This window comes from Lindgomyces ingoldianus (genome assembly GCF_010093535.1).
Source record: "Lindgomyces ingoldianus strain ATCC 200398 unplaced genomic scaffold BDR25scaffold_59, whole genome shotgun sequence".
NCBI lineage: Eukaryota > Fungi > Ascomycota > Dothideomycetes > Pleosporales > Lindgomycetaceae > Lindgomyces > Lindgomyces ingoldianus.
In genome coordinates, this window is record NW_022985220.1 from 50,221 (window position 1) to 72,632 (window position 22,412).

Consider the following 22,412-nt stretch of genomic DNA (forward strand, 5'->3'; position numbering starts at 1 on the left):
GTTAGATTTTTAACCTCTACCTTATATAAAAAGTAAAAGGCAAAATAACTTAACTATATAAAAAATTCTGCCTAGTGTTTACTAGCTACTTAGATAAAAAGAAGAGAGAAATTCTTACCTAGTTACTAACTATCTAGAGGATAAGCTAGAGACTACTTTTAGCTATAAAAGTAAGCCTAAAAGCTATGTATAGAATGCATTTTAAACTATGTAATATTATATAAGTATACATCTAATTAATAAATAAGCTTATGCGCACACTGTACATAAAGCTACTAAAGAAGATGCGCTAGAGCTTTTTACTAAATATAATACTCTAGGTTGTATAACTCTTATATAGAGCTGCTAAATAAGGACTGTATTAGTTTAAGACATACTATAACTACTATAAAAAAAAGCTGCGCATGCACATTTCTTTATACAACTTCTACCTCTTAATTACTAATAAAGAAGAGCACACTTTTAGTATTACTAGCCTATAAATAGACAACACTTTAAGCATTATAATAAAAAATTTTATATAAAAAGAAAAAAAAAAACTATAAAAAGTAAAGTTTTATATAAAAGGTAAAACTATTCTAGCAGAGAAGCAGCTTATTAAGTTTAATAGTAAAAGAATTAAACTTACGCACAACATAGTAGTTTTTACTTAGAAGAGATAAGTAAGCTACTTTTATATAATTAACCTAGAGAACAAGGATGCTGCACAATAATATGTTAAGTAATGTGTAAGAAAGGCATACATTGCATTTATGTGTTAACTAGAGGCAGCATTTAACCTCTTTATTACTGCATAAACTATAGACCCTTTATATAACAATATTAACACACTTAACACATAAATCTAATAGTAGATAGATAATAGTAAGTGTAGTCTTACCTTTCTACTATTATAGCTTAATTATGCAAAGCTGTTTATCTTTACAAATAAATTATTTACTAATAATAAGAACTTTAGCTTATAGCTAGAATTCTTAATTATATTAAGTAATAAGAACTGTATAAAGTAAAGCAACTGCTTTAAAATACTAGGTAACATTATACACTAGAATTCTACTAAGTGTAAAAGAGTAACTAGAAGTGTCTTTACTAGTAAACTATATAGAATAGTTAAAAGGTTTAATAATGTAATTACTCTTAGTACAACTCTACAGTAAATTATATAAATGCTTAAACTGCTACTAATCCTAGTAGTAATCTACATAGATTTAAAGTTTCTATATAATTACCTTATTAAGCTAGGCACTACTAGTAAAAAGTAACTTATAATTAACATTATGTTACTCTATAAATTATATAAGAAAAGGGAAATTGCTAAAATTAAGTAGATTAATAGTAAAGATAACTTAGTAGATGTATGTATAAAAAAAACACTAAACTAGGCTTTTTAATTACTAGTTCTAACTAACTGCCTCTCTGTCTAGATAGAAGCATCTATAGACTAGCTAGATCCTGTGCGCAAAGATGCCTTAGACTAACTAGACTAATAACACCTTTATATAAGGCCTATTTTCTTTTATTTTATTTTGTTTTTTTTTTGTATTATACATAATTATCTTTTTTATTATAAGGATCTATTACTGCTAGCACTGTATAAAAAAAGAAAAGAGCTAGGGGATTGTATAGCAAGGCTTAGAAAGTAAAGGATAAAAAAGAGAAAAGCTATTTACATAGCATAACTAGCCTATCTTAATGCATAGCATTACTAAGGCAAGTCTTAATAAATAAGGTAGAGTAAAGGTAGAACATAATTAGATAGACCTACACAGACAGAAGGGAGGTAACACGTATAAAAGGCAACTCTTTAGACAAAAAGAAAAGTTGCTAGTGTCTGTACACAGCAGCAGCGTTGCGGCCTAGATACAAACAATTGCGCACAAGCAGGATCACGTATCTATGTTACATAATGCTTGTGCGCAAACCTCTGTGCGCAAACATCTAGATATCCCCTTTTTCCTCTGTATAGAGGAAAGACAAGAGCAATAGAACTAGAAATATGTTACTCTTACCTTACCTACCTTGTACGCTGTGCACACTGTACACCACTCTTACTCTTGCTACTTAAGTGCTCATACTATAAGCAGCTAGCTGTCGGAGCCCATTCAACATTAAGAGTATATAGCTAGTCCCTAAGGACTATAACAGCGCTTTATATAGTAACTATCTTTAGTAGAGGTAGTTAGATAAAGCCTACTAGAGATTTTAGCTACTCTAGAAAGCCTATAAGGACTTTACGCACATTACCCCTCTAGATCTAATGCCCCCCCTAAAAAAGCCCTAGACATCTTATAAAGCTAGTTACGCTAATTTTATAAAAGCTGCCTACTAGTAAGTAGCAGAGACTACTTAATATAATAATAATAAGTTTAATTACTAAGTTAAGGAGCTTTTTTTAAATAAGAGCAACTTATTAGCTAAAGATCTATTAAAGTACTAAGTAACTAAAAGTAAGTATTATTTTACTTTATTAAGCTTTGCCTTTAACATGCTAAGTATCTTAGTAGTAGCAGCTAACTGTAAGAGGACCTTCTTAAAGCTTAGGGACTTACTTAAAGTATAAAGACTATATATAAAGCTAGATTTACTATTAGCCCTACAGAGTTTTAAAAGCTAGAAGAGATTAGGCCTTAAGCCTTAGAAACTAATTTTTATAAGGTCTATTATTTCTTTAAGCTACTTACTAAGCTAGCTAGCAATGTTGTTTAATGTTAGTAACTTTAAATTTAATAAAGATTAATTATGTAAAGAGTTAATTTACTATTTATATATATTATTAATCTAATCTGTTTAATTAATCTGCTTAGAGCTTATTAATCTGTCTAATTAATCTGCAGATGTAAAGTTATTAATTAATTAATCTACTGTTAGGTGGATTGATTGGATTGATTGTTAACAACTCTGAACCTATCTTCACCCCAGGTACCGCGCGCTCAGCTCCGCTACGTAATCTTTTTATACGCCGTGGAAGGGTTGGAGTGACTCGAAAGTCAAATTTAACCTTGCAATTCCTGGGGCCGCAGCCAGGCTAACGCCGATAAGCAACGACTGACAAGGCTTGTCCGATTAGCACAGCCAACCCAACGTCCGAAAAGTCCGTTCAAACATTCTGAAGCAATTACGCGATATTAGAAGCGGCGTTTAAGCCACGCAGGCCTGATCTTTTTCCACGTTTTGTCTTGAGGAATCATCCAGGTGTTTGGGGATGGAGGTATGCCGCCTTAACGACCTCAAGGTTGTGGTAGAGAATATAAAAGGGGTTTGCTACCCCACTTTCGCGCGCATTTCAATTCTCACCGTAGCAAAGCAGATTTCATTATTTACTTCTTATCAAATACCCTTGATTAAAGTCACACCTTTCTATCATGGCTTTTGTAATTGGTATCATAAATAAGGGAATCTCCACCACAGTCGGACTTGCTGCTGAGAAGTACTACGATCACAAGGATCGTAAGACAGTGCTCGCTATCCAAGGCTCCCCCCCGAACACCTCACAAGAGCACCTCGACCCAGACGACAGAGTGCAAAGCGATGAGCAAGATTGGGCTCTCGACGAAGCTGCTGATCCGCCAGACTACGAGACTTCAGAAGCCCATAGTCGACCTGCCGCAGAGAGAACGATTTCAGAACTCGTGCATGACACCGTCTCCATAGCGCCGTCCCAAGCACAGCCCTCACCAGCATGCCAACTTCCTTACCCTATTGTCATTCCGCAACGCCGACCGGGGACGAAAACCAGAGGATTCGCGAGAGCCTATCCACCTGATCTAGCACCCTTCGGTATCGATCAAGATACCTTCTTCCGCTTTCTCCAGAATTTCCATTCCGCATCGCAAGCCTCGCCCTGGCTAAATGCTCTCTATATCTCTGCCGGCATTGTGGGATTTGTTCCCGGCGTCATAACGCTTGCAGTGTCCATCTCTGTCCAATTAGCAGCAGGGTAAACCCCCAGAGCAAGCTTCAGAGCCCCACTAACCAATCTCCAGCACCGCGATCGAACTCCAAGGCCGCTACAAAGCCAACGCTTTTCTGGACCAGGTCAATAAAGAACTCTTCATGCCCCTCGGACTCTATGCTATGGTTTTGATGTACAAGCCCGACGGTCCTGGAACTGAAACAGCCCCTGCCTTTGGTGTCGAGACGGTGAATCTTGAGACTGCAAAATTCATCTCCAAATGGGGGCTTCCAAAAAACCCATACCACGATGAGCACGAGGTCTCCACCAAGGCCAAGATCCTCCGGCCAATACGCGAATCCTCCGGACGGACCGCCGGTGAAGCAATGATGCCACTCGAAGTCGCACCACTTGTCTACCCGGGGCTCGAAGATTTGGTGGAACGGCCGAATGTAGTCAGGGATGAATCTTTCAAGGCACGCCTCCAACGCAACAAAAAGTTCGTCGGGGAGTATTTCGACCGTCGGGCCGCCGCATCCTACACAGGAAACAATCCAAACACCATCCTCACACAATCAACGGCGCCCTCCCAAACACAGTTCCGTTCACGCTTCGCAGATCCCAACCACCCCTGCAACAACGGACACCTCCTCTCGCTCATCACGGGCGGCAAGTACATCGCCCAGCCGCTGGGGTCGCGACGGTTGCGAGAGGTCGGCGAAGATGGGAAATTGAAGCCAGAGCCGAGGCAGAAGATTCGGGGACCGATCGGCCTGATCGGGCATGGAGTGAGAAAGGTGCTCAGTCCGAGTATCTTGTATTTGACGATTGTGAATTTGCCGAGTGAGGAGGACATGGCGGAAGCGAAAGCGATGTTGGATAAGGATGGGAAAGGAATAAAGGAGTTGTTGAAGGAATTAAGGGAGAGGAAGCAACAGTGAGGGAGATAGAGATATAGTTGCGATACGAGCTCTTCTGCCTTCGACATGGCGAGAAAACACTCCCGCCCCATTTTGCTTTTTCAGGGTTGCTCTTTCACTGTATAATCTTCCTTCCATTAGGGAAAGGTAACACAAAGTGATCACTCCGAGGCATAAAACCTCCCTGCCTCCTCGACCTAGCCACAGCATTTACCTTTTGTTCATTGCCGCGTTTATTTGAATGCTCTTGATATTTACATTGAACAATGTAAGTATAGATTCTAGCCACAGCACTAGAATCCTGCTTGTTTATTTTCGAGTATCGCCTTGCAAATTGAGCTTGGCTTTTCCTCATTCCATTTCTTCTTCTCCCGCGAGCGTGTAGACGGCAAAGGTGGCCTTAGCCTCGTTCCTTCGTAAACACGAATGAAGGCAAACGATGTAGTTCTTACTGGCCATCTAGGATTTCATGTCATTATTTACGCCGGAATCTCTTCGTTTGTGATAATGATGTTTATAATCCTGTTAAAGTACTTAATTCCTATGATCTCAGAATGCTCGTCTCCGACTACACGTTCGGTATATGCTTTTATTTGTAATTATATCTTCCATCTGGGATGTCCTCTGAAGATCAGAGCCCCATAGTACTCTTAGGACTGCGTAAGTGGGTGGATAAACCCGCTTGTGCCGCTCGCCTCTTCTGCAGCCTCTTCGAAAACTTCTTTGACTGACTCAGGCAGAAATGGCCACTTCTCCACATTAGGTTTTACATCGAAGACCACAAGTTTAGCAAGCTCAAACCGTATGACGCTTGGCGCTCTCTCCACCTCGTCCGTGACATCTGTCCCATTCCAAATTCGCTGACAACAGGTACATCTTGTTGTTCTTGGATCAATAACAACAAAATATCCCTCCCTCCCGGACTTTCGGGAGAACACAGTGCCATATTGAACCAACGGATCTGTAGGTGGCCCTTTGTCCTGCAATATGTTTAACAGGAATGCATCATTCCCGGAAGAGCCCGCTCCAAATCTCTGTAGATAGCCTTCTAGTGCGCTGCAAGAAGTCTTTAAACACTTTTGGTGATTTAATTCATGCTGGTTACTCTGTATGTGTTCGAGAATCCTAGCAGTTTTGAGAATCCATTTCCCCCATTAATCATCCCATAACTTCTCGTCACTACTATAGCGGTGGTTCCTAGCCCCTGTAACTGATGCACAGTTATGTCATCATCCTTTTGGTTATTGAAATTGCATTTTTCTTGGAGGAGGTAGGGATTATAGTAGCCGTTTCGGAGATTGTTGTTGGTGGGATGACGTTTGTTTGCGCCAGTCAGACTTGATTAATATCAAAATTAATGCGACGAAGTAATTCTAATTCATCAGCATACACTTCCAATGTCTGATCAACTGTTAGTCTGATAGTCCTGAAAATCATAGACCACAATTTCAAACGCCAAATGACTAGGCATAAGCAATATAGAAATTAAAGGGAAAAGGGGGACAAGGGTAATTTATTGGAGTAAGATTTAGTGAGCCAGGCATTTTCTTTATGCTCGCTGAGTGATGCTTTCTAAATGAAAGGATTTTCATAAGGCTCTGACTTTGTGTTAACGGCATACTTTCTTGGTGTGACATCACGCTTTCCTCGCCTACTTCCGTAGCTCGTTCTTATACGCGTGTAGCTCAACCCAACTCGCTCGATGTTCTGTCAGAAAGGGTCACACAAATGATTGGTACTGAGGTCAATAGAACACCTTTTAAGCTCTAGGACGGCTGCGCTACCATTCCAGAATAGATTCGTGGGGTGGACGGATTAATGAAAGGCACCGCAGACATGATGACGGCCCCGATTCAACAGAACGGCAAACGGAATTCTACTAAGTGGGTTAATGAGGATGACGATACTTAAAATGAACGCATACCTTCGTATACGATGGGGATGATTATCATATCCCGCATCCTCGCTCTCTTCGTTGTTATTTCTCAGACCGTCTCTCTATCATCTGCAATCGAGCTAGACCGAGCTAACCGGTTCGAGAATCGGTAGAACTTGCTTTGATCTTTTGCAGAAATTGATCCACTACTCACAGATTAGGGTAGTGTCGCGTTTGAGGTAAAATGTATGAAGTTGCTAATGTTCCACATGTGCGAGTTGCCCTGGAGGAAACTAGCACTATTTCTCATGGAACCAAGACATTAATAAAGGCGGAGTGGTTTTTAATTTCTAAATTCAGCAAAACTATTTAATGGAACGAGAGTATCGATGCCGTTGTTAGGGTCAGAGCAAGTCCTAAGGTGCCACGACTAATGGAAAGTAGAAATCCAGTCACCTAAAGATTCTATATTGCCGTATAAGGCATACCACGAGGTCTTTCTACTCTGCCGCTGTTAAATTATACAGACCTGAGACCTATGAACCTTACCTTTATCGGTAGCTCTCTGTTCACTTTTCTAATAAAAGCAACAGGAAAATCTAAGAAGTTCAGAAAGGGAAGGAGCTTACATGTGGCAAGGGTGGAAGGAACAGCCCAGATGAAAGTGCTCTACTCGTTGGTCGGTTCTGCTCAATTCGCCGGAAAAACAAGCGATTTGTGAGGCTAGTAGCAGGAGTGCACCGTCACCACGGTTTCTCATGCCAATTAAGTTTTCTGCACAAATAAACGGCGATTTCTAATCTTACTATTCATACAACTACCTAAAACCCTATCACAAACCGTTAGCCCGTATCTAAAACCTACAACCTAGAGTCAGATCAAAACTTACCAGTTTCAGTGTTTCCTTCCCCCATACTCTTACTCCCACTACTTCCACTCTGTATCGAGCCCAAAATGCCATCAATATAGCCCGCACCGCTCCATTTCTGGTGTGTGAGGACATCGCAGCCGATTTCTTTTTCGCGTGCTTGTACGAGATTAACGTAGGCTAACATACCTTTCTCCTTGAAGTCACGGGAGAGCTCGCACGTTATTGTTGCTGTGGAGTGTAGGCCCGCGAGGGAGATTAGTTGAAGGACGAATCTAGGGGCTCGTCAGCTGAGTCGTCATTTGGGACAGGGCTTGGCGTACCCATGTTTGGCTAAGTCCCACACAAAGCTCTTGAGTGAGTCTTCTGAGAAACCCTGCCCCATCCAGTTGAAGCTGGGGCTGAGGTTGTACACAAACTTCTTCCCTGGGTATTTCTCTCTAATTTCGCCCGCGAAACCAGCGGCCTTCTCCACGTTAGGGTCCGCGGTTTCAACCCATAGAAGATCCGCGTAAGGCGCGAATTCTTTAGCACGCTTGGTCGCAGCAGCCATTCCAGCCTTGTAGTGGTAGAAGCCCTCGCGGGTCCGCGGGATGTCCCAGTTGAAGTAAACTGGGGATTTGGTGTATGTGTCTGCGATCTTGCGGCGCTTGAGGAGAGATAGATTGGGGTTGGCTTTCATTTCTTTCAGGAAGGCGTCGATGGATGATTGGGATGCGCCTTCACTTTCTAGATGGCCTATGACAGCTTCATCGAAGGTGACAAGCTTATGCTTCTTCACCCACGCTGCCTCGTACTGGTCAATCTCCTTCCCTGGCGCACCGCTTAACTCCATGGTTTGCAACGTTTCTGCTAGTGGGTCCGTCTCTTCCGTCACGCCCATGATGAATTCGTGATCCCGAACGTCGACAGCGCTGCTGATCAGTTTTCCGCTCTCAGAGTCGGTTCGGGCAATGACGAGGTTCTCACAGCCCATCATATCCCATTGAAATCTTGCTGCGACCAGGCGGTTGATGTGGTCGCCAACGGGTACGAGCACCTTTCCGGCGAGATGACCGCACTTCTTGCCTCCATGGAGTTGGTCCTCGAAGTGTACAGCGGCGGCGCCGTTCTCAGCGAAAAGTTTGGCGAGCTTGATGACGGCTGAGAGACCGCCGTGGCTGGAGCAAATGTTAGCAATCACATAATCTTGGGACGTAGCCGGTCTACGCATACCCGGTGTCTCCATCTGCAATGATGGGACGCATGTAGTCGAGGTACGGAGTCTTGGCGCGCTCTTCTGAGCTCATCTTCCTTCGGTTGTCCCAGTTCTTGCGGTCGTGTAGCTGTTGGGCCTTGAATAATCGTTGTACCTGGTTCGGCACGGTGTTGTAGGGGTAGTCTCCGAAATCTGCAGAGACCTCATTCGTCGTAGTGAGGACTGATGAACAAGCCCACCCGGAGATGTAGAGAACTTCTTGGTTCGCAGCTTGCTGGGTCATTTGCACAGGGTCAATGGCGCCCACTGGTATTCGGAGAAGGATTATTAGTACATTGGCATGCTATGGAGCTATGTGATAGTAAAGTGTAGAACGCACTTGTATGGACGGGCTCGCCCTTCGCTGCCCGCTCCTCGAACAAGTTGAAGAGCTTCCGCGCCATCAACGAGCTCGGGTATGTCTGTTGCAGCGTTCCCCTTTTGCTGACCACATCCTCCGCAGAGTACGGCCTCTTGATGTCCTTGTATCTCGGCGTTGCCCACCAGTCCCTCACCTGCTGCACCTGTGCATCGAAGAGGGCATCCTCGGCCTGCCCCGCCTTTGACGCCTCCGAGAGCAGCTGGAACGAGTCACCATGCAGTGCTGAGGACACAGGAGGATCTACAGGCTTGAGTGTTGAGTTCGACATGCAACAAGCGGTGGTAGAGAGGGGTCGGAGGAGCTGCAGTGTTCGGCTTGATCCCCTTAGAGATCGACTCTGCCGCGCAACGGATCGCGACACTGTTCGGAACATTGCTCTAGGGTACGTGAAGAAGTGAAGCCCAGCAAACTGTGCAAGATTCTTAAAGGTTCATGGAGGAATATCTAGCGGCGAGTATTGGTAATCATAAGCAGTCACTGACTGGCTTCAATGGGGTAGCGGAGAGTTTTTCGGTGTTGGTGTTTGCCACCCGAAAAGCTTCTCGATGCGGCTTCAGCACAAGACTTCCCACCCGCGGCCGTGAGAAGGATTTTATCGTCAGATTGGCGAATGTGCGTGGCATCGTGGACGCCTTTTGCTGGGATAACTTTCTCCTCAACGTGCCGGGCCGAGGATAGCCAGCTCCTCTAGGCCGCTTCGGACGTTTGCCGAGGGGCTGCGAAGACATTCCAAGTCGCATCAACGGAGCGTCAACGCCTCGTGAAATCGTGTCGCCGAATCTTGCCGCCGGCTTCTCATTAAGCGTCTTTCTTAAATCTGCCTCCGACCCGCGAGTCCCTTTAACTTGTTGTTTGGACCCAAGGGACGAAGAATTGCTGCATATTTCCCCGCCATCAGACCCCTGCTGCCCCTCATTCACCCAAAGCTATGGCTTTGAGTTCACGAACAGCTTCGAGAGCTCTGCGAGCGCTCAAGGTGGGCTAAATGCAATAAATCAACAGTAGTAGGGGCTAATTGGACCTTTTGCAGCCTTCTGTTGTGCGGCCTTTGGCTTCTGGTATGCAATTGCTATCTGCTTCACCCCAAACATTGCTAATTGAGTCCCGCTCAGTGCAAGCATGCAGCTACTCTTCGTCCTCGGAGCCGGATCTCAAGGAAACATTTAAGAAAGTGCTACCCGCGAAACGCGAGCTATTGAACAAGGTCAAGGCCCATTCCGACAAGAAACTCGGAGACGTCAAGGTGGAAAACACCTTGGGCGGAATGAGGTAGGATTCACGTGACCGACTCCGCACCCCACATGCTGATAAGTTTGTAGAGGGCTGAAAGCTATGGTCTGGGAAGGCTCAGTCCTTGACGCGAACGAGGGTATCCGATTCCATGGCCGCACCATCAAGGACTGCCAGAAGGAGTTGCCGAAAGGCACCTCTGGCACTGAGATGCTTCCCGAGGCCATGTTCTGGCTTCTGCTTACCGGCGAGGTCCCCTCAGTTTCTCAGACGCGCGTTCTGTCAAGGGAATTGGCCGAGAAGGCTAGCATTCCCAAGTTCGTTGAGAAGATGCTCGATGACTTTCCCAAGGACCTCCATCCCATGACCCAGTTCGCCTGCGCCGTCTCCGCATTGAACTATGAGTCCAAGTTTGCAAAGGCATACGAGAAGGGCCTGCACAAGGCCGATTACTGGGAGCCTACCTTCGATGACTGCATCAGTCTTCTCGCTAAACTCCCCACCATCGCCGCTAAGATCTACCAGAACGCGTATCGTGGTGGAGGTGCCTTGCCAGCCGAGATCGATCTGAATCAAGATTGGTCGTACAACTTCGCTGCCATGTTGGGCAAGGCTGGAAAGGAGAACGAAGGCTTCCAGGACCTCCTCCGCCTGTATCTTGCCCTCCACGGCGACCATGAAGGTGGCAACGTCTCCGCCCATGCCACTCACTTGGTCGGCAGCGCCCTGAGCGATGCCTACCTTAGTTACAGTGCCGGTCTCCAGGGTCTTGCTGGGCCGCTTCACGGTCTGGCTGCTCAGGAAGTGCTCCGCTTCATCTTGGATATGCAGAAGGCTGTTGGTAACAAGTTCTCCGAGTCTGATGTGACAAACTATCTTTGGAGTGTCCTGAAGTCGGGCCGTGTGATTCCTGGATATGGACACGCTGTGCTGAGAAAGCCTGATCCCCGTTTCGAGGCTTTGATGGACTTTGCTAATGCTCGACCCGAGATTGCGAGTGACCCAGTCTACCAGCTTGTGAAGAAGAATTCTGAGGTCGCTCCGGGTGTCTTGACTGAGCATGGAAAGGTGAGTAACTACTAGCCTATATCAGCCTCCTGTCTTAATGCTAATGTGATGGTCAGACAAAGAATCCCTTCCCTAATGTTGACTCCTCCTCGGGTGTCCTCTTCCACCACTACGGCTTCAAGGAGACTCTCTACTACACGGCCACTTTCGGTGTCAGCCGTGGTCTCGGACCGCTCGCACAGCTTATCTGGGACAGAGCATTGGGTCTTCCGATTGAGCGTCCCAAGAGCATCAACCTTCAGGGTATTCTGGACCAAGTCGCCGCGTAGAGAACCGGGGTTTGACCGTAGAGGTGAAGGGTTGTTACACTGTTTGTATATACTACGGTTAGAGCGTTTGGGTCATACAAAAGATTTCTATAAATGAGACATGCTAGACACGACTTAGCTTCCATCCCATCTTGCCTGTTGTGAATACTGCACGTTGGCACATAGGACTGAACATGGGATGAAGCATGGGGACGGAACATGAGAACAGGTTGGTTCAAGACAGAAACTAGCATGTTCTTAACACTTAGCCCAATCCTAGTGAGAGGGCAATAGATCATGCCCGCCCTAACTATGCTCCGCGATATGTCATAGTATGCTGGACTTAGAACTGAAGGAGGTGAAAGCGGCAGTGGGGAAAGTGTTTCGGGGCGCGACGATAGATGTTCAGGGGCGTTCCCTGATTGGTCGATGTATGCAGGGGCTGGGAGCATGAAAGATGAAAGTCGACTGCTGCTGCCGTAACGACTTCGTACATCTTCGTCGACGCCCACCGGACTAACGTCTCTTGCTCTGCGGCGTCTTGCTGTCCACTGCCTCGTTGCGTGTTTCATTCACAGCTACCACGCCTCATGTGTCGTCATCCTTGAACCAACGCCAGGGCACCGAGCTCCCTCTGTTTCAAACGCTGCACCCCCAAACTTCACCTCTCACTTTTCGCATTCTTTTATCAAGTATACAATGCCTCCGCCAGAATCCTACGAACTCCGCAGAGGCAAATATGCCAAACTGGACGCCCCAGCCGACGGCGACGACTTCGACACGCCCACGCGCCGCTCCTTCGACTCCAACGCCTCCTCGTACGAAGACCTCGACGAATTCGACCCTCTGAACTACGATGCCGGAACATTGAAGCAGAAGCGGAGCACCGGGGATCTGCGAGCGCGGAAGGCATCCTTCAGAGATGCTGAATTTGCGGAAAAGGTGCAGGTGAAGAGGAGGTGGGCGCCGAGCCGGCTGTGCTGCTTCCTGGTGCTGCTTTTTGTGGCAGCTACCGTGCTGTTGCTTTCGGCGGGAGGTATTTGGGCGTGGAAAAGCGCACCTAAAGATGGGCTGAGCCCGCCGTGGTATCCCACGCCCAAGGGAGGGACGGACGAGAAGTGGAAAGAGAGCTATAGGAAGGCTGCGGAGTTGGTGAAACAGATGACGTTGGTGGAGAAGGTTAATATTACTACCGGCACTGGATGGAGCATGGAAATGTGTGTCGGAAATACATCCCCGGTGCCGCGCCTTAAATTCCCGAGTCTTTGCTTGCAAGACGGCCCATTAGGCCTACGATTCGCAGACAACATCACGGCGTTCCCCGCAGGGATTACGGTCGGAGCTACGTGGAACAAGGACTTGATGTATAAAAGGGGGAGAGCACATGGGAAAGAAGCAAGACTAAAGGGCATTAATGTGCTGCTGGGACCGGCGATGGGGCCGTTGGGTCGAATGCCCGCTGGTGGTAGAACCTGGGAAGGGTTTGGTCCTGACCCTGTTCTACAGGGCATTGCAGCAGCGCAGACGATCAAAGGCATTCAAGACGAAGGTGTTATGGCTACGGCAAAGCACTATCTTCTAAACGAACAGGAACACTTTAGACAGGCCTGGGAATGGGGTCCGCCAAATGCCATTTCAAGCAACATCGATGACCGGACCACCCACGAGATTTATGCTTGGCCCTTCGCCGAGTCGGTTCGGGCGGGTGTTGCCTCGATTATGTGCTCGTATAACCAAGTCAATAACAGCTACGCGTGCCAGAACAGCAAGCTCTTGAATGGTATCCTCAAGGATGAACTTGGATTTCAAGGATTTGTTCAAAGCGATTGGCTGGCGCAAAGAAGTGGTGTTGCCAGCTCTTTAGCAGGGCTCGACATGACGATGCCTGGAGATGGCCTGAAGTGGGCGGATGGGAAATCCCTTTGGGGCGCTCAGCTCACAAAAGCAGTTTTGAATGGTAGCATACCTATGGAAAGACTCAATGATATGGCCACCCGTGTCGTTGCGGCCTGGTATCAAGTCGGGCAGGACGACACAGAGAAATGGCCACTCCAGCCTCCTGACGGCGACGGTGGGCCAAACTTCTCATCCTGGACGGATGAAGAGATTGGCTTGCTTCATCCTGGAAGTACGGATAAAACGACAGGGGTAGTCAACAAGTTCATCAACGTCCAAGGAGAGGGCGATGACTTTCACGGAAACTTGGTTCGCCAAGTGGCTGCAGAGGGAACTGTTCTGGTAAAGAATGACGATAATCTCCTTCCACTGGTTCGCAATGGGTGGAAAGAAGAAGAAAAGGTTGGCAAGGTCACTAAGTACCGTGTTGGTGTCTTTGGCGAGGACTCCCGTGTCAATCAAGATGGAATAAACGCATGCAAAGACAGGGGTTGTAACGTGGGCACACTAGCATCGGGCTGGGGATCTGGCGCCGTGGATTACCCATATCTGACTGAACCTCTTTGGGCCCTTCGACAAGCGTTCAATAATGAATCCGTCTATGTGGTCGACTTCCCTTCTAATAAGTTACCAAAGGATAAGACTCTTATTGAAGAGCAGGATATCTGCATTGTTTTTGCAAACGCAGATGCTGGGGAGGGATATATGAGCTTTGAGACCACTCACGGCGACCGCAACGATCTCTACCTCCAAAAGGGTAGCGACATGCTTGTGAAAGGTGTTGCGAAGAGCTGCGGTGCAGGGCACGGCAAAGTCATCGTCGTCATTCACACTGTCGGCCCAGTAATCTTGGAGAACTGGATCGATGAGCCAACCGTCAAGGCAGTCTTGATTGCCAATCTCCCGGGCCAAGAATCAGGAAACTCGCTTGTCGACGTTTTATTCGGACATATCAACCCGTCAGGCCGCCTGCCTTATACCATTGCGAAGAAAGAAGATGACTATGGGCCAGGAAGCAAGATCCTGTATTACCCCAATGGACTGGTTCCTCAGCAGAACTTTAGCGAAGGCCTGTATATCGATTACCGCTACTTCGACAAGAAGGACATTGCTCCGCGCTATGAGTTCGGTTATGGTCTCTCGTACACCACATTCCATCTCACCTCTCTCCTCGTTACGTCTCACGGTCCCAAGACGCCTCTGCCTGCACCTCGCCCTTCAGGTATCGAACCTCCAACCTACTCAACTGATATTCCAGACCCGAAGACGGCGCTCTTCCCACCTGGATTCAGGAAACTGTCAAAGTATATCTACCCCTATCTTTCTTCTACAGACGGCATCAAACACCCCGAAATCCAGACGAACATGCTTCAAAGTCCACTCAGCGAAGCCGGCGGCGCCCAAGGTGGAAACCCTGATCTCTATTCCAAAATCCTTACCGTCTCCGCCTCAGTCACCAACATTGGTCTTGTAGACGGAGACTGCGTGGTCCAGCTCTACATCGCCTTTCCGCAGAACTACAAAGATCCCGAGACTGGGCAGCCAGTTGACTTCCCCGTCAGAGTTCTTCGCGGGTTTGAAAAAGTTCACGTTGAGGCGGGGAAGCAAGGCCCAGTGCCAGGTGTCAAAGGGAGCCCTCATGGAGGAGGCGGGAATAGCAAGATGGTGGTTTTTGAGGTGACGAGGAAAGATCTGAGTTATTGGGATGTGAGGAGGCAGAATTGGGTTATGCCGACTGAGGGAGAGTTTGGGATTCAAGTTGGGTTTTCGAGTCGGAATTTACCATTGCAGGACAAATGGTAGGGTGGGATCGTGTGAGTGAGTGGGGCGTTGGTAATCTCAATGGCGAATGGTGTCTGCTACTTTAGACGTGTTGATATCCTTGACTAGTTCTTACTGAAATACAGAAGTATATTTGTATGGACATGCATCGCACCTGCAGGTATCATATAGACATGTGCATAACTATTGCAAGCTTGCACTCTGTTAGCCCACGCCACGGCAAGTAAATAGAGTGGGTTCAAATTAGTTAAACCTCTTTCAAGAATTCGGGGGAACTCTATTAGGACGCAGACATCAGGCATAAATTATAGAGGAGAGACAAGCGTGAATCTTCAGCCTTACAGCCTAGAGCGGATTAGTGTCGTGTCAAGGAACGTGCACTGCCGGCCCCGCCGAGTGGCCAGCCGAAGTTTCTTGGAAGGTGCATCAGTCAGCCAAGGAGACAGAAATAATTTCACACCGAGCCCAACTTTAATATTTCTTTCTCTCTGCTTTTCGCCCTTCGCCCACCTATTTTTCTTTTGTACTTCTTCCCGCGCTCTCCACTCTTTCTCAGGTCTAGAAAGTCTCTGCTTCGAGCGAATTTCGAGCGACAGAGTGTCCTCTTTGAGTGTAGCCGTGTATTAATCTCACCCGCATGCGAAGGGTTAAACGAAATCACCCACCGCCTTCATATCGATAAGGAAGAAACCCTCAAAGGCGACAGATTTCTTGTTTCGATACTGAGATCGAGAACCGCACACACCCCGCAGGTGGGAAATGCCCCACCACGAATCACCTCCCATGGCCCCCGCTATCATCGTCAATAAAGCCGGTGCCGCTCCCCCGCCCTCGCAAGACGAGATTTCCTCAATACTGAGTGCGATCTTCGCGAGCAAAACTTCACATGCCTCTGTAGAAGCCTCGTATGGCCTCACCACGCTCCTCCAGAACTCGGTCGGCTTTCGGGGACTCAGGGGATATGGCATCCTCGACGAGATCAAGAAGGCTGCCGGGGACAAGAAGAACCCTGTGCGGAGAGAAGGCGCCATGAACGCGCTCGGCGCCCTCTTCGAGCGGTTCCCGCTGGCACAGAGGCTGGGAGAGGTGGTGCTTCTGGTTCAAGAAGAGGGGCTGGTTCCTTTGGCGCTTGATGCTTTGGCGGATAAGACTCCAACTGTTAGAGAGTCTTCAAAATACGCTCTGGATGCTCTGTTTGAAAATTTGGGGCCTGAGGCCAAGGTCTTTGGGCTTCTGCCACTGCTGGTGAAGTACCTGGGTAAGAAGTCAGGGAAGTGGCAGGGCGCGGTTGGCGCGTTCGAGCTTCTAGGTCGCATGGCGGATAAGGCGAAGATGGGGATGGAGAGTTTGGAGGTTGAGAAGGAGAAGGATGTGTTGCGGGAAGCGATGGGGAAGCGGTTGGAGGGGCTGATTCCGGTCGTTGAGGGCGGCATGCACGATCTCAAGAATGAGGTGAGTTCAACTATATTCATAGCAAAACGAGAGGGTCGCTGACTCGGATCTAGGTCGCGAAGCAAGCTGTCAAGACGATGAACGGTCTCACAACACTCCTCCAAAACGACGATGTCGCTCCTCGGATACCTCTCCTCATCAAATCCATGGAAGACCCTTCTACACAGAGTCTGCAGAAAGCTATTCATGCTCTTTCGCAAACCACCTTCGTTGCAATCGTCACCTCCCCCGTATTGGCTGTCGTTACCCCGCTTCTCGAGCGATCTCTGAATACCCCATCCACATCCCAGGAAGTTCTTCGACAAACAGTTGTTGTCGTCGAGAACTTGACAAAGCTTGTCCATGACCCCATCGAGGCTCGTGCTTTTCTGCCAAAGCTGAAGCCCGGTGTCAAAGCAGTGAAGGACCGCGCTTCTTTGCCCGAAGTCCGTGAGATTGCAGCGCGAGCGTTAGACGTTCTCGAGAAGGCCATGGCGGATAAAGATGGCAACATCGAGAGTGGCGCTATCGTACGTACCATGGGATCCGATGTGTCGAAGACGATTGAGAAACAAGTTGCCCTGGTTGGACATCTGCAGAACTTCCCTGGAGATGCCGAGGTTTGGGCTCTTGCGAAGAATTACGTTTCTAAAATGGTTGCAGAGGTTGTGAATCAACGAGAGATGCAACGCATTCCACAACTCATTGCGCCCTATCTAGACCCATTAATGAACCCTGGCGACTCTACCAAGGTTACGGAGGGAGTGCACCAATTCTATGTGGAAGAGGATCACCGAAAATTCGGCCAGCCAATCAAGGAAGACGATGGCGAAATCGAGATCGTCAATGCAACTTTTTCCCTCGGCTATGGTGGCATGTTGCTGCTGTCACACACAAATCTTCGACTTCTAAAGGGTCACCGATACGGGCTCTGTGGTCGAAATGGTGCTGGTAAATCCACGCTGATGAGAAGTATTGCCGAGGGCAAGCTCGAGGGTTTTCCGCCACCTGACGAAGTGAAGACATGCTTTGTTGAGCATAACCAAGGCGAGGATGCCGATCTCAGCATTCTCGAGTTCGTTTCGAGAGATCCACGATTCAGGGACGAGAGCCAGGAACGCATCTCTCAAGTGTTGGAAGAAGTCGGATTTACTGCCGGGCCAGAAGGCAGGCAGTCAAACCAAGTTGGCTCTTTGTCTGGTGGGTGGAAGATGAAGCTAGCTTTAGCCCGAGCCATGCTTATGCGAGCGGACGTCTTGCTTCTCGACGAACCTACTAACCATTTAGATGTTGCAAACGTCAAGTGGCTCCAGGAGTACCTGAAGTCGCACACCGAGATCACCAGCTTGATCGTTTCTCACGACTCTGGATTCCTGGATGAGGTCTGTACCGACATCTACCACTACGAGAACAAGAAACTTGTCTGCTACAAGGGTAACTTGGCAGATTTCGTCAAAGTCAAGCCAGAAGGCAAGAGCTACTACACTCTCTCATCATCTAATGTTCAGTTCAAGTTCCCTCCTCCAGGCATACTTACCGGAGTCAAGTCGAACACGCGATCCATCCTCCGCATGACCAACTGTACATACACCTATCCTGGATCATCGAAGCCCTCGCTCTTTGACGCGTCCTGTTCTCTCTCGCTTTCTTCTCGAGTTGCCATCATCGGTGCAAATGGTGCCGGTAAATCGACGCTCATTAAGATCCTCACTGGCGAAGTTATTCCGCAGGATGGGAAGGTCGAGAAGCACCCTAATCTCCGCATCGGTTACATCAAGCAACATGCTCTTGAGCATGTCGAAATGCACATGGAGAAGACGCCAAATCAGTATCTTCAGTGGCGTTATGCCAACGGCGATGACCGCGAAGTGCTGATGAAGCAGACGCGTATCTTAACAGACGCAGACAAGGCGCAGATGGAGACGCCAATTGATATTGGTGATGGCAAAGGTCCTCGTAAGATCGAGGCCTTGATTGGTCGACAAAAGTACAAGAAGAGTTATCAGTATGAGGTTAAATGGTTGAACATGCTACCGAAGTTCAACACTATGATTTCGCGTGAAACCCTACTTGCCAGAGGCTTCCAGAAGCTGGTCCAGGAGTTTGATGATCATGAGGCTTCTCGCGAGGGTCTTGGCTATCGTGTTTTGGAGCCTAAAGTCATCTCGAAGCATTTCGAGGATCTAGGGATGGACCCAGAAATTGCGAATCATAACGAGATTTCTGGTCTTTCTGGTGGACAGAAGGTTAAGGTGGTGCTTGGTACGTTTCTTTCATTTGATGACCCTACTTGCATGAGAAAGAGTTGATGACTAACGTCCAAAAGCTGGGGCCATGTGGAATAACCCTCATCTCCTCGTTCTAGACGAACCGACCAATTTCCTTGATCGCGACTCCCTCGGTGGTCTCGCAGTTGCCATTCGTGACTACAGGGGTGGCGTCATCATGATTTCCCATAATGAAGAATTCGTTGGTGCGCTGTGCCCTGAACAATGGCACGTTGCCGAGGGTCGTGTTACGCACAAGGGGCATTTAGCGGTGTCAATGGACCGCTTCGAAGACTCACGTCCTGGAAGCAGTGTGGCGAGCTCTAATGTCTCATCTGCCAATCCCAGCACGACAGGCACACCGGTCATGTCGGAGGCCGAGGGCAAGGGAGATGACATGAAGTTCAAGGCGAAGAAAAAGAAGAAGATGACGAGGGCGCAGTTGAAGGAGAGGGAGGTAAGGAGGAGGTTGAGATATATCGATTGGTTGAATACTGCAAAGGTATGTTTTCTTCATTGCCGTGCTCTTGTTTGTGCCGCTTCTATGCTGACATCCATAGGATACTCCGAGACCCCCCGACACCGATGATGAGGCATAGATGGTTCTGTGTTTTGGGTATGATATCTTAGACTTTGAGCATTGGACGGCGTTTGAAATAGACTGGTGGTAGCCGGACGGACAAGTAAATGTGGAATGGCATCGAGCTCAGGGATAGACGAGCAGATTTCTTCAACAGTAGAGTTTTCTGCAAAAGATTTCCTTGAGTCCCAATTTGTTACTGGTGAGTACCACATCGATTCGTAACCTCGAGTCTGTATTTCGTTGCACATTTACGCTTTTCTGTGTGGTTATATATGTGTTTATTTATTTCTCACCACGAGTAGAATCTGCTGTGAACAGCACCTTTAGTTTTTGTGCTCTCTTGCGAATTCCTATTGGTGAACTTCTTCATCTTGTAATGGGTGGCTCGTTGCTATTACCTTTCTGGTTGCTTCGATCTCAGTTCCCCCTGCCCTCTTTCCTCCTCCACCCCGCCTCCTTCCCTCCCTTCCTCTTTCCAGCCCTGCACCTAACTGCTCTACTCTGAAAATTCCACTTGCCTTGAGTGTGAGGACCACGCGCTGCAACTTCAAACGTCCCCAACTCTCCGCAATCGCGCGCCCGGTGCCCGGTCTCGAGCAGTGCGCGTGTGTTTGGAGGTCGCATGAGAACTTGTTCTGCGGTCAGAGCATCCACCACTCCTTTGATTGTAGGTCTTGGCAAGTTTACATACGTCAGGGCAGCCGATTAGTCTGTTTATGCTCACCCACCGCTCTAAATTCCTCTTCCTGCTCACACTCACACCTTTCACTCTTTAGGCCCTGAAATCTTCGTCTGCCATTCGAGGTTCGGTGTTTCTACGTTGCGGTACCACTCTGCGGTGTCTCTCTGCAAGCTCATAGTAAGTTGTCCTCGCCTGCTTGGTGCTTGATAGTTGGGGGTGAAGGCTGACTGTAAAGACTGATTGACGGGATTCTGCTAGCTGTAGACATAGTAGTGTGTAAGTGAGATGGCTTCCCATTTCGCGTTTCTTCGATTGAGGACGCGAGTGACTTCACCTTTCACCTCCCTCCGCCTCGACCGCTCTTCCTCTTCCCATTCCTCCTTCCTTCTACACCCCCACTCTCAAAAACAACACTCCTCTACTCACTCTTCTTCCTTTCACACTCTCTTACTTTTGTCAAACGCTCCTCCTGACCGCGATTTCGGGATACCAGGCTCTGCTCGCCCTTCGCCATCATGAAGATTCTCGCGCTGACTAGCGTGGTCCTTTGGGGCCTCGTCGGTGCGGCGGCGGGTTTACCTCAGCCTGTCAATGAGGACAGTAGTCCAAATCTCCCTTCCGATTCCAACAAGGCCCCAAACAACGCCACTTGTCTGGCTGATCATTGCCGCCCTGCTTGGTACACGTGTGAAGGCAGTAACAAGGGTCTCATGTTCGTCAAGATTTGCGACCTCGCCGGCACATGGAAAATCTCAGCCCAGTGCCCTTGTTGCAGTCTCGGTGGTGAGCTGTACGAACATCCTAAAGGCCGTGTAGAAGCCTCGCTGGCCTACTGCGGATGCCCTCACGGAGATGTAAGTCTTGTCTATAGGTTTTCCACCTTCTTTAGAGTCGAATATAGCCGCTAGGATTTCTCGTCCTTGCATTCCGCTGCTCTTCTTCCTGGGCGACTGTATGAGTTGTTTTTAGGTTTTGTCGATGAAGCGGTAGCGTTACGCCAATTTCCATTTTGAGGTCTCTAGCATGTCTTTGCCAGTCACATACTAATAGGTACATGTAGTCCGAGTCCAAGGACAAGCATTCGGCGGTTGTAACTCCCTCCAGCCCTCGCAATGGCGAGGTTGTAGAAGTCATCTCCCGAGGTGGCGAGTCTACAACTATCCCCGATTTCCCAAACACACAAGGTTACTTCAAATGTTGCAGCGACGGACACTGTGTCATGCAATGCGTTGGCGATCCTCCATTCTGTTCGGTTCTCAAATATTGCGGAAAGGACGGCAACAGATTCGGGAAGCCCGGTTGCTGCTCTGACGGGCAGTGTACATGTGCGTCCGCTCTTAACGACTCTAACTCCCCTGCCGCCGGTGTCACGCCTCGTGATACCTCTTCAGCAGCCCTTGACTACAGGAAATACACACTTCAAGGCTACAAGGTGTGCGGCAAGCAAGGCAACGTTATCCTGCAATGCGTCGGCGATCCTCCGTTTTGCTCTGTCTTCAAGTATTGCGGAGCGAAAGGTGCTAGGTTCGGCGTACCTGGATGCTGTGAATACGCAGAGTGCATGTGCCTGGGCATTAAAGTCGACCCTTCCTTCATCCCTGATTCTATTTCTTCACAGGACGAGCATGCTGGATCTACTCTCCGCAAACGCGACGACCGTTCTACTAGCAGCGATAAGTGCTGCTTCTTTGTCTGGGGTGTATGCTTCAAGAAATGTGCGAACGACAAGGAAACCTCATCTACTCCCAACAAGCGCGACCCTGATTCCACGTCTACGCTCAGATGTTGCACGCATTCCGGGCGCACGTGCGTCAGGTGGTGTAGGGCGAATTCCGATAAAGATTCAACTCCTGCCAGTTCCAAGCGAGGCATCGCAGTACCTGTCGGTCATGAATCCATTTCTTCTAACTCCGAGGACACCTCATCTTTCCTCGAAGAGCGGGATGATATATGGCTGTGCTGCATGGTAGGCCCTGGTGGGTACTGCCAAAAGCTTTGTCGTAAGCGAGACATTGAATCTCTCCCTTCCATCTCTGAGGACATCTCATCC

General features: G+C 48.1%; 7 protein-coding genes across 7 annotated transcripts in view; 5 read left to right on the plus strand and 2 right to left on the minus strand.

Annotated features, from left to right (window-relative positions):
• Window positions 1-3,362: 3,362 nt before the first annotated feature.
• BDR25DRAFT_297942 (uncharacterized protein) lies at window positions 3,363-4,833 on the plus strand (the record flags this gene model as incomplete). The annotated part of the gene is made up of 2 exons (XM_033689039.1): window positions 3,363-3,937; window positions 3,984-4,833. The coding sequence occupies 2 exons, from the start codon at window positions 3,363-3,365 to the stop codon at window positions 4,831-4,833; spliced, it is 1,425 nt and encodes a 474-aa protein (XP_033540263.1).
• Window positions 4,834-5,462: 629 nt separating this feature from the next.
• BDR25DRAFT_319945 (uncharacterized protein) lies at window positions 5,463-6,449 on the minus strand (the record flags this gene model as incomplete). Its single annotated transcript, XM_033691863.1, has 4 exons — window positions 5,463-5,792; window positions 5,918-6,149; window positions 6,203-6,221; window positions 6,434-6,449. The coding sequence occupies 4 exons, from the start codon at window positions 6,447-6,449 to the stop codon at window positions 5,463-5,465; spliced, it is 597 nt and encodes a 198-aa protein (XP_033540264.1).
• Window positions 6,450-7,477: 1,028 nt separating this feature from the next.
• BDR25DRAFT_273015 (isocitrate lyase and phosphorylmutase) lies at window positions 7,478-9,792 on the minus strand. The gene is made up of 5 exons (XM_033687340.1): window positions 9,134-9,792; window positions 8,772-9,060; window positions 7,880-8,716; window positions 7,578-7,831; window positions 7,478-7,517 (listed from the first exon to the last, which is right to left on the minus strand). The coding sequence occupies exons 1-5, from the start codon at window positions 9,546-9,548 to the stop codon at window positions 7,510-7,512; spliced, it is 1,803 nt and encodes a 600-aa protein (XP_033540265.1). The 5' UTR covers window positions 9,549-9,792; the 3' UTR covers window positions 7,478-7,509.
• Window positions 9,793-9,912: 120 nt separating this feature from the next.
• BDR25DRAFT_307734 (citrate synthase-like protein) lies at window positions 9,913-11,852 on the plus strand. The gene is made up of 5 exons (XM_033690893.1): window positions 9,913-10,151; window positions 10,206-10,233; window positions 10,288-10,444; window positions 10,495-11,473; window positions 11,530-11,852. The coding sequence occupies exons 1-5, from the start codon at window positions 10,104-10,106 to the stop codon at window positions 11,740-11,742; spliced, it is 1,425 nt and encodes a 474-aa protein (XP_033540266.1). The 5' UTR covers window positions 9,913-10,103; the 3' UTR covers window positions 11,743-11,852.
• Window positions 11,853-12,220: 368 nt separating this feature from the next.
• Window positions 12,221-15,444, plus strand: BDR25DRAFT_307735 (beta-glucosidase 1 precursor). The gene has a single exon (XM_033690894.1). It carries the CDS (start codon window positions 12,421-12,423, stop codon window positions 15,418-15,420), a length of 3,000 nt encoding a protein of 999 aa, XP_033540267.1. The 5' UTR covers window positions 12,221-12,420; the 3' UTR covers window positions 15,421-15,444.
• Window positions 15,445-15,869: 425 nt separating this feature from the next.
• On the plus strand, window positions 15,870-19,999 carry BDR25DRAFT_273026 (elongation factor 3). The gene is made up of 4 exons (XM_033687341.1): window positions 15,870-16,851; window positions 16,905-19,092; window positions 19,157-19,599; window positions 19,658-19,999. The coding sequence occupies exons 1-4, from the start codon at window positions 16,159-16,161 to the stop codon at window positions 19,694-19,696; spliced, it is 3,363 nt and encodes a 1,120-aa protein (XP_033540268.1). The 5' UTR covers window positions 15,870-16,158; the 3' UTR covers window positions 19,697-19,999.
• Window positions 20,000-20,877: 878 nt separating this feature from the next.
• The window catches only part of BDR25DRAFT_383695 (uncharacterized protein), a gene marked incomplete at its 5' end in the record, with an annotated part of 5,138 nt that continues 3,603 nt past the window's right edge, over window positions 20,878-22,412 (plus strand). Inside the window, 2 exons of the mRNA XM_033697837.1 lie at window positions 20,878-21,216; window positions 21,423-22,362. Of these exons, the coding sequence (XP_033540269.1) occupies window positions 20,878-21,216; window positions 21,423-22,362 (1,279 nt within the window). The remainder of the gene's footprint in view (window positions 21,217-21,422; window positions 22,363-22,412) is intronic.

Coding starts and splice junctions, on each gene's coding strand:
- BDR25DRAFT_273026 (XM_033687341.1), top strand. CDS start 16,159: ATGCCCCACCACGAATCACCTCCCATGGCCCCCGCTATCATCGTCAAT. Junction 16,852..16,904: donor TGCACGATCTCAAGAATGAG/GTGAGTTCAACT, acceptor ACTCGGATCTAG/GTCGCGAAGCAAGCTGTCAA. Junction 19,093..19,156: donor GAAGGTTAAGGTGGTGCTTG/GTACGTTTCTTT, acceptor AACGTCCAAAAG/CTGGGGCCATGTGGAATAAC.
- BDR25DRAFT_307734 (XM_033690893.1), top strand. CDS start 10,104: ATGGCTTTGAGTTCACGAACAGCTTCGAGAGCTCTGCGAGCGCTCAAG. Junction 10,152..10,205: donor GAGCTCTGCGAGCGCTCAAG/GTGGGCTAAATG, acceptor GACCTTTTGCAG/CCTTCTGTTGTGCGGCCTTT. Junction 10,234..10,287: donor TGTGCGGCCTTTGGCTTCTG/GTATGCAATTGC, acceptor AGTCCCGCTCAG/TGCAAGCATGCAGCTACTCT.
- BDR25DRAFT_307735 (XM_033690894.1), top strand. CDS start 12,421: ATGCCTCCGCCAGAATCCTACGAACTCCGCAGAGGCAAATATGCCAAA.
- BDR25DRAFT_273015 (XM_033687340.1), bottom strand. CDS start 9,548: ATGTTCCGAACAGTGTCGCGATCCGTTGCGCGGCAGAGTCGATCTCTA. Junction 9,061..9,133: donor GGGCGAGCCCGTCCATACAA/GTGCGTTCTACA, acceptor TCCGAATACCAG/TGGGCGCCATTGACCCTGTG. Junction 7,832..7,879: donor TGGGACTTAGCCAAACATGG/GTACGCCAAGCC, acceptor ACGAGCCCCTAG/ATTCGTCCTTCAACTAATCT.